At 41.0% G+C, this 16641-nt stretch overlaps 1 protein-coding gene across 1 annotated transcript; it reads left to right on the top strand.

The window, feature by feature from the left end:
- The first annotated feature begins 343 nt into the window (after nucleotides 1-343).
- LOC307256228 (uncharacterized protein) lies at nucleotides 344-15328 on the top strand. The gene is made up of 29 exons (XM_080035129.1): nucleotides 344-391; nucleotides 567-629; nucleotides 885-972; nucleotides 1091-1266; nucleotides 1357-1489; nucleotides 1670-1799; nucleotides 2344-2550; nucleotides 2632-2989; nucleotides 3091-3251; nucleotides 3359-3617; nucleotides 3702-3872; nucleotides 4017-4254; nucleotides 4354-4557; nucleotides 8949-8982; nucleotides 9488-9551; nucleotides 9723-9791; nucleotides 10033-10120; nucleotides 10240-10421; nucleotides 10520-10652; nucleotides 10934-11063; nucleotides 11187-11402; nucleotides 11484-11841; nucleotides 11943-12103; nucleotides 12211-12469; nucleotides 12554-12724; nucleotides 12962-13199; nucleotides 13312-13511; nucleotides 13620-13643; nucleotides 14153-15328. Exons 2-29 carry the CDS (start codon nucleotides 569-571, stop codon nucleotides 14581-14583), a joined length of 4944 nt encoding a protein of 1647 aa, XP_079891255.1. The 5' UTR covers nucleotides 344-391; nucleotides 567-568; the 3' UTR covers nucleotides 14584-15328.
- The last annotated feature ends 1313 nt before the right edge of the window (nucleotides 15329-16641 follow it).

Here is a 16641-nt window from a genome sequence, read left to right as displayed (position 1 = left end):
GTGAAAAATGGGAGCAAAAACAAAAGTGTTGCGTTTATATTTTTGTTCAGTGTAGTTTGATAGATTTTTACACAGAGTCCCAGAGTCCTTCACAAATTATGAAAAGGAAGTGAAAAAGAGCTGTATTGTGTGTTTCCTTGAGTAACAGGAAACTAGTTGAGCATAAAGGACCCTCACAATTGAAAACGTATCTTTACACAAAGCTAAACATTTTTGTTTCCCGTCAAACAACATAGCTTTATTTGAATCTCAAACAAAGACACTTGTGGTTTTGCAAAGAGGCGGTGTTATCTAGGCTATAGGAAATACTGCTTATAAAGACGAACAAATTGTCTTACAGGCCAACACCTGACTGCTGCTGCATCAATCGGGGACTTTCCGGACACAACAGGTACAAGTTGGTTCTCCTCACATGGCAGATGAGGTTCAAATTCAGGCCATAATGCTTGCAATGCATTTCTAGTTATTTATTTCCAATTATATATATTTCTATATTTGATCAGGTGTGTTTATTTGATCAACGTGTTTTTCAGCATACTGTGTTTGTTTGTTTTTTCCTCTTGTAGAGATGAAGTTGTTTTTGTGCCTGATAGCTGCAGGCCTGTGGCTGCAAAGCCAAGTGGATGCTGGTGAGAATTAGATCATCAAATTCAAATCAATCAAATACAGTCGCAATGAACGTGCTATGGTTTATTTGGTCTTTTAGATAAAATCACAGATGAACAGCACATGAGTTTGTCATATAAAAAAAAAACAGTTTAAAATACAACGTAATGAGTATAAACTCCAATATTACCCCCCAAAAAACCTTAGAAAGGTGACTGGGTTTTGTTTAAAACGCCAAAGAAGAGCACACTGACAAGAGAAATGTGTTTTGCCTTCAGAACCACGTTTGAGCAGAAATGCAATTGAACACGCCGTAGCTGAAGCCAAGGCCATGGTGGACTCGTCTTACGAGTACTCGAGAAGAGAGTGAGTTAGCAATGAGGGAGAAAAACTACAAAATAAAAGTACAAAATAAAAGTAAAAAACACTAATAATACAGTTTGAACGCGGTACTATCTAAATGGTCATTGGTCATCTGATACAGGAGCCTTGAACGCGTGCGGAGGAATAAAGCGAGTCCTTCAGACGTCCTGCGGTTGATGAAGCAGCCTGCTGGATTAACTCGCGGTGCTGTGCGTGCTGCGGACTATATGGATAATGCCGTTAAACTGATCAAGAGGTCCTTGGTGGGTCGGCAGAAACGCTCCATCAATGCCACAGGTGCGTAACCAAAACGGATTCTTTAGAATTTGCCATAGAGGTGGCTTCAAGTCAAAGCTGATATATATCTCTCTCGCCCTTATCCATTAGATCTGCTATCCGAGGAGGAACTGATGGCCATTGCTGAGCTGACCGGCTGCTCTCCACGACATCGTGCTCCTTCTTGCAAGACAACTCCTAATTTAAACCAGTTTCGCACGGCAAGCAGCGTCTGCAACAACAGGTGTGGAGGCACATGCCAGTTCTGTTTAAAAGTTAAAGATGTTCCAATGGGGAGCAGAAGGTTGGGTGGCAAACAATCCTTTTGCCGGTCCCCATTTCAAAGATCAGTACGTGCTGTGCGCGGTACGCCCATGTGCGAGACAAAGAGAGAGGTGTAAAGCATTTATTTTTTGTTGTCTAGAGAAAACACCCGCTTGGGATCCTCCAACACACCCTTCACCCGCTGGCTCCCTGCCGAATACGAGGATGAACTCTCTCTGCCCAAAGGCTGGAGCCCTGAGCTGAGAGTCAACAATCAGCTTCTTCCTTTGGTAAGGAACAGATGCATATAGGCTAGATAACACTTTACAATAAGGTACACAACATTGTAGGTTGTAACTGAGTGACGAATGAAATATGAATGAGTAACTATGTAGTTATTGAGTAACAACTATCAATATAGTAAATACTAGTTATTCAGTTACATATAGTCTATATAATATAACATTGTGTACTTTCCAAGGGATGAGAATAAAAGCACATGACAGATTAGACATTGAGGGAGCTCCTGCTGAGGTGGAGAAAGAGGAACAATAGGAAAAGTTGATGATTTAATCACAGCTGGAGTGGAGATGAGATGCTTATTTCATGGTTTGTTACAGCTGTTCCCACTTGATCCATCAGTCCATATTCTCCTGGCCAGCTCACTCAGCCCATGCACCTTCTCCATCCCATCACAATTCAGCCACACACTACTCATTCCTTTGGTTCTTTTTCAGATCCTCTGTTTTATGTGCCTGCCATTTGATTTATTAGTTTTCCTGTGTTTCTTGACACTTTTACTAACTGTAAATACTGTCTGTATTTTGTCCCCAGGTAAGGGAGGTGTCCAATCGTATCATGCGTACAGCAAATTCTGCTGTGGAGAGCGATCCACTTTACACTCACCTGGTGACAATCTTCGGCCAGTGGACTGACCACGACCTGACGTTCACTCCTCACTCTCCTGTCATCCGTTCATTCAGTAATGGTATTGACTGTGATAAGAGCTGTGAGCGCACAGAGCCCTGTTTCCCCATTGACGTAAGTGTCATTGTATAAAACAAGAAACGGCTTTAGCTAAAGCAAAAACACACATATTGAATGATAACTGCTTCTTGACAGATTCCCAGTGAAGACCCTCGCTTTGGAAGTGACTCAGAAGAGTGCATCCCCTTCTTCCGCTCCTCAGCAGCTTGTGGTTCTGGCAACACAGGGCACATCTTTGGTGCTGGAACTGTCCGTCAGCAGATGAATTCTATCACGTCTTTCATTGATGCGGGCCAGGTGTACGGTTCAGACGATGTCAAAGCTCGCTCACTACGCGACCTTACCACAGATGAGGGCCTGCTGAGAGTCAACACAGAGTATAAGGACGAGGGCCGCGAGCTCCTGCCCTTCAGCATGGGTGCCAACATGTGTGCCACAAAGGCTCGCATTACCAATGACAGCAATGCTGAAGAGGTGCCCTGCTTCTTGGCAGGTGAGTGGCAGCAAAATACTGAGCAAAGTCCTTAAAAGTGTCATTTTAAGCATCACAAAGGAATGACAGCCCATTTTTCCTGATCTTATGTGACTTTGAAGGTGACGAGCGAGCCAATGAGAACATTGCTCTGACAACTATGCACACACTATTTTTGCGTGAACACAACCGTCTGGCACGTGCTTTGGCCAAACTTAATCCTCAATGGAATGGAGAGAGAATCTACCAGGAGGTGCGCAAGATCATTGGAGCAAACCTTCAGGTTAGAGACAGACCTATAGCTGCATGAATTGCAGAACTGTTGCATTCTGGATGGATGGTATGTCCTCGTATGGTTCTGTTTTCTCAGGTTTTTTGTTTTTCTTTCAGGTTGTCACTTTCAGAGACTACTTACTCCACATCGTCGGTCCAGAAACCCTTGCCAAGCAGCTGTCTACCTACCCTGGTTATGATGAAAACATAGACCCCAGCATCTCCAATGTGTTTGCCACAGCTGCCTACCGGTTTGCTCACCTGATGATTCAGCCTTTCATATTTCGTCTTGATGAGAAGTACCAGGAGCACAGTGTTTACCGCAGCCCATTGTTGCACAGAGCCATGTTCACACCATGGAGAGTCACTGATGAAGGTATGGCCAATATCTTTAAGTTTTTAGTCCTTCCCTAAACAGAGAATGAATATAAATGTGAATATCTCTTGGTGATCCCCTCAGGTGGTCTGGACCCAATCCTGAGGGGCCTGGTTGGTCGACAGGCCAAGCTGAACACACAGGATCACATGATGCATGATGAGTTGAGGGAATTGCTGTTTAAATTCTCCTCCGAGTTGGCGCTGGATCTGGGCGCTCTCAACTTGCAGAGAGGCAGAGACCATGGACTCCCTGGTATTAATCTGATTAAGTTGTTTTTATCTCATACTGTATACCTTGTGCTATAGAGTTTGGTCAATCTCTGAGCCTTTTCCTTCGTTCCAGATCATACATTATCTTAAAAAAATTCAGGATTTTCACACACTGTCCCTTTTGTAGGCTACAACCAATGGCGCAAATTCTGTGGGCTGTCCCAGCCAAGAAATAGAAGACAGCTGGCAAGAGTGCTGAATAATGGTGCACTTGCCAGAGAGCTTCTGGATCTCTATCGCAAGCCTGACAACATTGATGTTTGGATGGGAGGAGTGGCTGAGCCGTTTGTACCTGGAGGAAGAGTGGGACCCCTGTTTGCCTGCCTGATTGCCACTCAGTTCCAGAGGATTCGTCTAGGAGACAGGTATATTACATGAATGAGAATACTAAAGATGTTGAGATATCTCTGTTACCTGCATCTTTACAACATTTTACTTTCAGTGACATTTAATGTTTTTTTCAGACTTTGGTGGGAGAACAGCGGAGTCTTCACTGATGCCCAGAGGGAGTCCCTGAAGCAGACGTCACTTGCCCGCATCATCTGTGACAACACCGGTATCACTAAAATACCCATCCATCCCTTCCAATACGAGCCAACAGTGTCCAACTACACTCTATGTGGGAACATCACTGTCTTTGACCTCAATCCATGGAAGGAGACTATTCTGTAGAAATCCTCATTGCAGCCTTCAGACTACAGACCACTCCACCTTACTGTGTAGAAATTCCTCACTCTACTGCTGATTCACATGACACCCTCAAAACAATACTATAGTGCAAAACTACAATTTTTCACACTTGAGTCATCACTTGATGAATATTCCTGATTTGTTGTTTCAATTGGAATGAATTTCCTTTTGCAGATTGCCTGCATTTATATTGAATCAGGGTAAAATAAACATGTCAAAAGGTATTCTATGAACTTGTGGGAAGTAACGTACAATTAGTCCTGAATCCTGGTGGTTATTTGACATTTTCTTTGTTCACTTTTAATGGATTTCTATGACTGGCTTTGATTTCTAAGTAATCTATAATAAAAGATATGCAAACGTTTGGAATGTAGTTTCCTCTTAGATGACAAGACTTACATCTTTAAATAAATGAGTGCTGCTTGAATAATGTGTATATCATTATTAATTCACAACAGTGTTTTCAGGATCCCTGGTGATAATACAGCATTGCCGTGCGCTGGCTTGGTATGGACAAAAAAGTAATTAAAATATTTAATTATGATATGTAAAATTACTATAAAGAGTTGATCTGCTGACCATTTCTGACCTTGCTTGAAAAGCTTGAGCTGTTAAAAATGTTATACCCCAAGCTTTAAACTTTAAATGAGGAAAAAAACGTGTTTGCAAACCACAATGTTACATGCTTTTTACACATACAGTATGTAGTTTTAAATATGTACATGTCATTAGCCTATTCTTAAGGGAAAATGGGGGGCAAAAGCTTTTCCATCTTTAACTTTTATTTTTTTTAAATAGCCTATGTTATTAAAGTAGCTAAATCTGTATTGCTGTATTTGTCTGATCCAGCGATCAGACACATAACCCAAATTATCAGTTTGGCTTTTATTTAGGTTACACAATCAATATAGATAAAACGGAAGCTATGGATATAAATTGCAGAATATCTCAAACAGTTAAGTCTCAGAGTGGGTTTAAATGGCCCAAGGAGGGGATCAAGTACCATGAAATAATCTCAGGTTTTGTATCAGCTTTATAATGTAAATTATGATAAAATAACAAAATGTATTAAAAATTATCTAGAGCGTTGGACCCCTACTCATATCTCAATAGGACGAATAGAGATGTAGCACGTATGTCTTAATGCGTTATTCGTTTCAAATGTTACCTGTTAAGATTCCAAGAACTCTATTTCATTCAAATCCGTGTACCTTCCGTTCAATCCATATCCGTTTGGAAATCAAAACACGAAAAACGAAAAAAACTGTTTGATTTCATTTTTTAATTATTTGTTTCATTTAAAAAAAATAAAAAACGGACTGTTTTATTCAAAATATGCCTGTAAAACATGAATTGATTGCTATTTCTTTTTTTTTCCCATGTCGCCCTTTACATACGACAATGGGAAAGGAGACAAACAGAAAATGTAAAAAATTTGCATCTTCATTTTTGAAGTTCCAAATAATAATTTATATTAATCAGCGGGTTAAACTGTGTCCCGCTGCCACAATGCCACGAGCTATGCGCTGCCAGAGCCGTGATGGCTTGGACCCATAGACTGTTTTCTGACCGTGGCTATCTCCGTCTTTTAAGTAGGCTAAAGCCTCTTGTCGGTAGTGGAAACGCATGGCAGATCTAGTAGGGTAACCCTGCCGAACCGTGCCGAACCGAACTGTGCTGCTCAGAGGAAACGAGGCATGATCTAAACAGCGACAGACATACAGCTGTTGATCCAGATCAAAACGGGACAAACCACCAAATGTTTAATCTTTATTGAGAGGGGAAACATATTTTGGCTGGCTGCCAAAGGCTGCTATGTCATTGTCTGTCATAGGCTACCATCAAGAGCCTTATTTTACAAAAAGCTCAATTCAGATAGCCTATAGCCTAAACGTGGACAAAATATAGCCTAGACAAGTTTCTTCTTTCCTCGACACACACACACACACACACACACACACGCACACACACACACACACACACACACACACACACACACACACACACACACACACACACACACACACACACACACACACACACACACACACACACACACACACACACACACACACACACACACACACACACACACACACACACACACACACACACACACACACACACACTTTGACTCGGCAAGAAGTGAAGACAGGGAAAAAAGAGAGACAGAGACGACGATCATCTCAGACGCAATTTTCTCTCGTGGACCTAACCAATACAAATGCTTTCATATGCAGCTGTCTGCACTGGGGCTCATGCCTCAGCTGATCACGAGTATCAATAACATTATCAATAATGTAGGGTGTGTCCCTCAGTTCCCAGTGCGATGCTGACGTCCGCACGTAATCGGTGATTAGGCCTAATGAATGAAGAGTAAAACAAACATTTATTAGATGATTAGGCTATGAGACCCAAGGCAATTACCTACCTTTGCGCAATGGTTAAGTTCGCCTCTGGGCGCACGCACACACACGCACACGCGTGCGCACGCACTTCTATCACTAAATTGAAACATGTATTTTTCAAAATCAACATTTAGGCCATTATTCTCATATTTGATCTCCTGGTCATGAATTGTGATTAAAAATTGATAAAAACGTGTTTTAGTAAAATACATAATGTAGATGAGAGGATGATTATTAAAAAAACAGGTCACTTTTAGTTTTTCCTGTTTTGATTTCCAAACGGATATGGATTGAACGGAAGGTACACGGATTTGTATGGGAGGTAGGCTAATGCATGTTGAGATCCCTCAGGATCCAAGAATTGCCCTGACACCTGAAGGGGTAGAATAAATAAATAAAAAGTATCTTCTATTCTTATTTACAGTCGCAGTGAAATGTATTACTCTGAATTCAATCCTTGAATAAATTCAAAAGGCCAAAAATGTCAAACCCAGTCCAGGTCCGGGCCTATCCGGCATAGAAATGTGTTTTTCAAATGTTGGATCGCTGTAGAAACTTACTAAACAATGGCATAGTAGGCTAATATGTATCTACAGCAAGACAATTATAGTTAACTTCTATTAGCCTATAATGGCATTATTTGTGAGCACATTAACTTTACCGCTGAACAATATGTCAGAAAGGCCTTTGAAAGGCTAAAAAAGGAACGAACGTGGTTTTAGTTTTGATTAAAACGGCAATAGGCCTACAACCCCTGGTCCTTGTCTCCAGCTGTTCACCTAATACTCGCTGTCTGCGTTCCTGTTTGCATCTGCACCTCGGTGTAGTCACAAAGAAAAACAAAAGGTTCATGGCTCTGTTATGTCATGACGGCGAGCCAGCATGACCAATAGCATGCACCCACGCATAAGCGCACCCAAGCACACCTACCACCTGTGGAAAGTAGGGATTCAATCTTATACATTGCAATTAGGCTACATTATTAATAGGCATTTCACATTAGACTTATTTTACTTCATGATAAATAAACAGGTTGTGTGTGTGTGTGTGTGTGTGTGTGTGTGTGTGTGTGTGTGTGTGTGTGTGTGGGGAGCATTAATGAGGTAGGCTACTATACACACAGAACAAACTCACTGAAACCCAAGAAATTCGTGTCAATTGCTTTATGTGCTTCATGCTAAACCCATGCAAAAAAACGACTTTATTTAGCCTTTGGTACGGGAAACCCCCTAAAAAACAACAATTGTGTATAACAGTTGCACACAGTTTGGGGAATTGTGGAATTGTGTTCAATTGATCATTTTAGTATTTATAGTTGATCATGTAAAGTGTTTTTATGTTCAACATTTATTTATATGAACGAAGCAAACTTGCTTTTCGTTGATAAAAAGTATGTAGGCATATTTTTTTAAACGCGTTTAGTTAACTAAATACATTACGTGTAGCCTGGTGCATTACATTTAGGCCATTACATGACTTTTGGATTTCTTGGAATATATGCAGGAAGTTTTTTCTTTTTCTGCTTGTCACGTAATGGGAACTTTGATGCCATTGTGTGGCTTATCACAAAATAGCGCACATTTTTTTCCTCTCCAGGAAGTTTTTTGCACCGATGTTATCTGATGATGTTGAGATGCCATATCATCAAAACACTCGACCACAGACGCAAACTAAAATAAACCCGCATCATTAACACAAAGAAACAAAGAAACAAAAATTGATATTCAAATAGTCTATCAAGAATACAGGCAAGATCATTCATTTAAATACCCAGGAACTTAAGAGATATTGAAAAAAATAAGCCTATAGCCTAAATAGGCCTAAAGCTTTTAAAAAAAAGATTTAATTAAATCAACGTTGTATTATGAAAAACAAATATTTTTAAACTTGGCCCGAATAACCCTGAATGTCGAATAGCCTGCACCAGACATCACAATTTATAGGCGACACTTGTCTTATAGACTGCAGGCCTATCTGAGAGTCAGGTCCGAAACGGTAAGCAACCACGTGCGCCAGTCCAACATAAATCCTGCATTTTATATAGGCTTAACCAAAGTCATACATTCGACTGTAAAAGCCCACATGGTTTAATTTTTATTTGTAATGTTTGAGTCTGCAATAGGGCCTACAAAAAGATTGCGACTCTCCCCCTCCATCCCTCTCTCTCTCTCTCTCTCTCTCTCTCTCTCTCTCTCTCTCTCTCTCTCTCTCTCTCTCTCTCTCTCTCTCTCTGTCTCCCTCTATTAAATAGAGATATTCTAAAGTAAAGTATAAACTTTGACGATGCACCGTCATCGGCCTTTTTTTCTTCCTAAAGCTTGTTGTTTCCATAGTATTGGTGTGACTCGTAGCTCGGAGGCATTGCGAAGGACGAGGAACAAGGAAGAAAAACATTTCCATCCAGCCTTAGCAAGAATAAATTCCTGACATCTCATGCTGTCAAATGACGCACCATCGAAGGACGTGCGAGAATAAATAGACGCACAGAAGCATATGACAGCCAACAGCAAGTGGAACTCTGATGCCACGGGACATAGGTGCCACGAGCTTTACGTTTTTCACAGGTAACTTTTCTTTTTTTACCCAAATTTCCATAGAGTAGGCTACTAGCTATTCATTTTTTCACTTGAGACACATCTAATATGTTAAAGTCAATAACTGTGTGCTTGCATTATATTTACAAATGTATTATATTAGTTTAAATGACCGGAGAATATTTGCCTTTTTTGTTGCAGAGATGCATCTTCTTCAGTGTATGCTGATTGCATGTATTTGCCTATGCTTGCAATGGCAGGTGAATGCCGGTGAGTAGACCTCTTCCATCTTACTTGCGTTCTCTTATTTTTAAATATAATTTTTTTTTAATCAAACTTATCAGTTCTTCTAAAAAGGGAGTCTGGGCAACGAGTGCATGTGCTATAGTTAAATTACAATACATATCTTAACCTGAACGTAGAACATTAACATGATCATGCCAGAAACATTCGTGTGCTACGAACAGTTAAACTCGATGTCAATTAAACCAAACCTCTTTTTTGCTTTCAGAGTCACATTTGAACCGGGGAGTGATCGAGAGGGCGGTGATCGCAGCAAAGGCCAACGTGGATTCGGCTTATGAATACTCCCGGAGAGTGTGAGTTCCCAAGCTGTTAAACATGGCAGCCTTCAAAAAAGGGGAAAAAGGGGCCTAACACAGATATGTAAAAATGGTATTGAAGAGATTCTGATATATGATCTCTGAACACAACACAGGAGCATTGAGCGTGTCCGAAGGGAAGCAGCCAGTCCTTCAGACATCATGCGGTTGATGAAGCAGCCTGCTGGATTAACCCGTAGTGCTGCGCGAGCAGCTGACTATATGTATAATGCCATCACTCTGATCAAGTCGTCTCCGAGCCGGAGGATACGTCAAAAACGCTCCATCAATGCCACAGGTGTGTAGCCTTTGAAAGGTTCTCTCAAACTCACTTCTCCTAAGCCTACATATACAAATCGGTAACATAATTGCTTGTGCTTTCTTTTTTTTAATTAGACCTGCTCTCTGAAGAGGATCTGGAACTCATTGCGAATCTTACAGGCTGTTCTCCCCAAAGTCGTGTCCCTTCTTGCAAAACTTCTCCCACGTTAGACAAGTTTCGCACTGCAAGCAGCGTCTGCAACAACAGGTCAGGCAGCAATTGAATTGTCACCTTTCATTTAATTTCACAAATAAGGACACTGACAATAGGAGTTCGTAATTGCTTACTTTAATATAAATAATGTTGAATCCCTAATTGGAACTGATTATATCCCTGATTGTGGTATTGGCTTGTTGCATGTTTTCCCCTGTTATTTCCCTTATACTTCCATATGTTACATTCAATAGATGCAAAATGCCATGAAATCATTCATAAAAACAGAAGTGATTAACAGATCATATCAAAAATGTATCTATTTCTCTGCTTAGGGTAAACACTCGCTGGGGATCTGCCAATACACCCTTCACCCGCTGGCTGCCTGCCGAGTACCAGGATAAAATCTCTCTGCCCAAAGGCTGGGACCCTGAGCTGAGAGTCAACAATCATCTTCTTCCTTTGGTAACATCATGAGATCATATTGTCATTCTTCTGCTGCATTACATATAAACATAGAAAAAAACTTGTAATTCTTATGATCCTTTTTACAAAGGCAGAGTTTGCTAAGATTTATCCTGTCCCCAGGTAAGGGAGGTGTCCAATCGTATCTTGCGTACATCAAATTCTGATGTGGAGAGCGATCCACTTTACACTCACCTGGTGACAATCTTCGGCCAGTGGACTGACCACGACCTGACGTTCACTCCTCACTCTCCTGTCATCCGCTCATTCAGTAGTGGTATTGACTGTGATGATGAGATGAGGAGCTGTGAGCGCACAGAGCCCTGTTTCCCCATTGACGTAAGTGTCATTGTATAACACAAGAAACGGCTTTAGCTAAAGCAAAAACACACATATTGAATGATAACTGCTTCTTGACAGATTCCCAGTGAAGACCCTCGCTTTGGAAGTGACTCAGAAAAGTGCATCCCCTTCTTCCGCTCCTCAGCAGCTTGTGGTTCTGGCAACACAGGGCACATCTTTGGTGCTGGAACTGTCCGTCAGCAGATGAATTCTCTCACTTCTTTCATTGATGCGGGCCAGGTGTACGGTTCAGACGATGTCAAAGCTCGCTCACTACGCGACCTTACCACAGATGAGGGCCTGCTGAGAGTCAACACAGAGTATAAGGACGAGGGCCGCGAGCTCCTGCCCTTCAGCATGGGTGCCAACATGTGTGCCACAAAGGCTCGCATTACCAAGGACAGCAATGCTGAAGAGGTGCCCTGCTTCTTGGCAGGTGAGTGGCAGCAAAATACTGAGCAAAGTCCTTAAAAGTGTCATTTTAAGCATCGCAAAGGAATGACAGCCCATTTTTCCTGATCTCATGTGACTTTGAAGGTGACGAGCGAGCTAATGAGAACATTGCTCTGACAACTATTCACACACTATTTTTGCGTGAACACAACCGTCTGGCACGTGCTTTGGCCAAACTCAATCCTCGATGGAATGGAGAGAGAATCTACCAGGAGGTGCGCAAGATCATCGGAGCAAACCTTCAGGTTAGAGACAGACCTATAGCTGCATGAATTGCAGAACTGTTGCATTCTGGATGGATGGTATGTCCTCGCATGGTTCTGTTTTCTCAGGTTTTTTGTTTTTCTTTCAGGTTGTCACTTTCAGAGACTACTTACTCCACATCGTCGGTCCAGAAACCCTTGCCAAGCAGCTGTCTACCTACCCTGGTTATGATGAAAACATAGACCCCAGCATCTCCAATGTGTTTGCCACAGCTGCCTACCGGTTTGCTCACCTGATGATTCAGCCTTTCATATTTCGTCTTGATGAGAAATACCAGGAGCACAGTGTTTACCGCAGCCCATTGTTGCACAGAGCCATGTTCACACCATGGAGAGTCACTGATGAAGGTATGGCCAGTATCTTTAAGTTTTTAGTCCTTCCCTAAACAGAGAATGAATATAAGTGTGAATATCTCTTGGTGATCCCCTCAGGTGGTCTGGACCCAATCCTGAGGGGCCTGGTTGGTCGACAGGCCAAGCTGAACACACAGGATCAAATGATGCCTGATGAGTTGAGGGAATTGCTGTTTAATTTCACCTCCAAAATGGCGCTGGATCTGGGCGCTCTCAACTTGCAGAGAGGCAGAGACCATGGACTCCCTGGTATTAATTTAGTTTTCTTCTTTATATTGAGAATTCATTTTGCCAACAAAACTAGGCTTTTGCAGGTTGTGTGTGTGTATATGTGTGTGTGTGAGTATTTAAGGAGCATTAATGAAGTAGGCTACACTATACAGGGAGAACACACTGAAACCCAAGAAAAAACTAAGCAAAACTATGACTGGAAGTACATCCCCACTTAAACATAGCAAAATGTTCACCATGTGTGTCCCTTTTCAGGCTACAACAAATGGCGTGAGTTCTGTGGTCTGTCCCAGCCAAGTAATCCAGCACAGCTGGCTGTAGTTATGAACAACACTGATCTGTCCAGAAAGCTTCTGGATCTCTACGGCACACCTGCCAACATTGATGTTTGGATGGGAGGAGTGGCTGAGCCGTTTGTCCCTGGAGGAAGAGTGGGACCCCTGTTTGCCTGCCTGATTGCCACTCAGTTCCAGAGGATTCGTCTGGGAGACAGGTATATTACATGAATGAGAATACCAAAGATGTGGAGTATTTCTGTTACCTGCATCTTTACATTCGATTTTACTTTCAGTGACATTTAATGTTACCATACTCTAAAATTTCAGACTTTGGTGGGAGAACGACGGACTCTTCACTGATGCTCAGAAGGAGTCCCTCAGAGAAACATCACTTGCCCGCATCATCTGTGACAATACTGGGATCACTGAAGTACCAGAAAGACCCTTCCAGTATCGGCCTAGAGGATCTGGTTACACCCAGTGCGAGGACATCCCTGCCTTTGACCTCAGTCCATGGCAGGAGGATGGTGAGTTCATTACCAGAACTCCTCTCTGACACAGCCGATTGAAGACATTAATTGCCAACATTACAGTCTAATAATGAAATACTGACTTTTCCTTTTAAATTCCTCTAGGACAATCGCCACGGGGGCCACAAGGTAAATGGACACTTCTCGTACTTTTATTCTTACGTTAATACAATGATATTCTAGAAGTGTTACTCAAAGGAGCTACCAGGAACTTTTAAATATTTCTGAAATGGTCAAATTTTTCCTTTGAAGATCATAAATGACAAATGAGACCCTCAAGGCAAAGAATGCTATTTTTATATAGTTTTTTCTTAATGCCTATGTCATGGATACGCTCACCCAGGAACAACAGCTGGCGTTGTAAAAACACTATTGCTTTTGTCCAAAGGGGGTGCAAGAATGTACACAAACTGAAAGTTATTCAGAGCACCTTTAAGAATACTGTAATATTTATTTATTTATTATTCTTTCGGGCAATTCCACCAATACACAATTTCTCTTTCATATCTTCATACATCTTACTTTGTGTTGTCCGAAGGGTGACGGAAGAAGCCAAAGGCTTATCAGGTCCTGCCCTGATAAGCCTTTAATAGGGAGGCTCTATCGGTTTAATTGTATCCATGTCTTTTTTCACCTAGGACCCAGAGGACCACCTGGTCCGAGAGGCGAACCTGGACCTGGTAGGACTGTGGAGAATGTTGCGTTCTCTGTGCGACTTGGCAACAACTTCCCCAAAGCTGGCGAGCCCATCGCCTTCCGTGATCCGATCTACAATGGACAGAACAGCTATGACATCAGGACAGGGTTTTTTACCTGTGAGTATCCAGGTGTTTATGAGTTCCAGTTCCATTGTACCATCACCGAGATCGCTGGCAGTTTGGATCTGTTGGTGAATGGAAAGTTGATTCTTCACTCATTCACCACCCGCCAGAGCAATTACATCACCGCCAGTGGCAGCACGTACATTAAGCTTGAGAAGGGAGATAAAGTCTGGCTTGTGGCCAACCATGGTGGCAACGGTCTGACCAGTAACAGCTATTTTTCAGGCCATCTGCTGTTCACTGAGTAGGAGAGTGTTCCTCATACCACTGCTGACCCACTACATCTCCAAAGCAATGCCGTTGGTTTGGACCAGTTGTTTAGTCTAATATGCACCCCTAAATTCTGACAATAGGGAGAAATATACTAGCACTGGTATTGAAGGTACGAGACAGATACACAGGTACTTTGAAGTTTTTTTATGCTGAGAGTTTGAAACTTAAGTAACCAATATATTTAATATGTACAGGACTCATACATTGGGAAGGGAAGTTGCAATTAAAGATAAATAAAATTAGCAATGAACATTTATTTTGGTGGATCTTGTTGAAAGACAAAATGTGTAAGAGCCTGTGGCATTATTTGATTGTTTAAAATACTTGTATTTAATAAAGAAAGATTCTAAATGCACTGATTAGAAATATAAGAGGAAGGGCAAAGCTTAATATATATATTATTTTGATATTTTGGTACTGAAAAAAATGTGAAAATCCCCAGCTCTACCTGGTATACTATGTGAAATCTCTATATAATTCTTTTGAAATCATAATTTTATTGTTTTTATCCAAGTTGTCTTTTCCTTTTGTGTACACTGCTCTACAATTTGTACAGACACTGTCTGGAAAATGAATGTACGATTTCAGGTCATCTTTAATTAAACTAAAATGTACTTTTATTTTTAAAGGATTTTAATTGAACACACTTCTGTTTGTCTACACTTTGTATGTAAAATCGTTGAGTCACTATTAGTTTGACAATAATAAATGATTGTTGCAAATATTGAAGTCTGCCTCTGAATTAAATTATAACCATACAGAACACTTTAACAGATGGAAGCATATTTTTTTGCAGACCCAGAACAACCACAGTTGATAATGTTCTTAACAAGACCAGTAGATGGCACTGACATACAATGTTTTGAGGACATTAGAATGGGCACACCCTAATATTTGCATGGAGGGCGTAAAGCTGTTTCTCGTTTTAAACTGTTGTTTTGGAGATGTAGCCTTTAGCCTACTGGTATCATGCAAATCATCAGAATAAATAATCAAGTCAAGTTTTTGCTTTACACATGTGAAAGCTTAAACTTTGTCCAAAAGCAAAGCAAAAAATAAATAAAAAATGGATTGCTGGAAACGTAGTTTGGATGTTGTATCTACAATATCTTTATTGGAGAACTTTTAAAAATTGGGAGTGCATTTATTCTTGGATCTTCCTCACAAATGACATGCCGACTCATATTTGATCAACAATTACACTTTTTTTTGTTATGTTCACCACACAAGTACATTGTAAGTTGCATGAGCCAGTTGTTGAATGCAAACTGAAAAACCAGGATGAGCTGAAGCAAGGATTAACTTCAAAGTGATACCTGGAAAATGAGTTTTAAAAGGTCATGCATGGGTCTTTTGATGTGTAGTGGCACCAGTGCATACCAATTAATGTGTATCCATCTTTTACGGTTCAAAAATAACTTGTACCACTCACGTAGACAAGTTTTACACAGTAGACACTGTGACATGTAATAGCAGGAAACTCACAGGGATTATCAATAATAATTATTTTGCCTTGGTATTTGCTGGCTCATTGCCCTGACTTTACTGGAACAAAATACAAAGTTCTTTGTGAAGTGTAAGAAGCTCTGATCTTGTCTTGCATATGTTTAACAACTTAAAAACTCCAAAGTGCATGACACAATAAAAATCATAATGCAGTTAATTTAGACCAACAATAAATCACCTGCCCCGTTTTTATATATTGATAAGTCAAAATGTGTAAGTGAAAGGTTGAGTGAGTGTAAAATAATGTGCTGTGTAGATGCTTAAGGTATTGACATTATAGGCCAAATTCACCAGAGTATTTAAGCACTATAGGCTGTAACATTAACACAGTGAAATGCAGAAGTAACTTTTGATCCAGTGTGAAAGTGTCCCTCCATCAATGATCCCTCACAAGGGTCTCCATAATGTTGCTATTTGGATCTTTCTCAAATTGAACTCACAAGATTAGTTTTTTTCTTAACGGAAATCCCCCCCCCCAAAAAAATCAGGCCTTGTATAGAGATGAATCCAGATGTTTGATAAAACGT

Source organism: Ammodytes marinus (assembly GCF_949987685.1).
Source record: "Ammodytes marinus genome assembly, chromosome: 2".
Lineage (NCBI taxonomy): Eukaryota > Metazoa > Chordata > Actinopteri > Uranoscopiformes > Ammodytidae > Ammodytes > Ammodytes marinus.
Note: the sequence above shows the minus strand (reverse complement) of the source record. Positions and strands in the feature narration are given on the sequence as shown.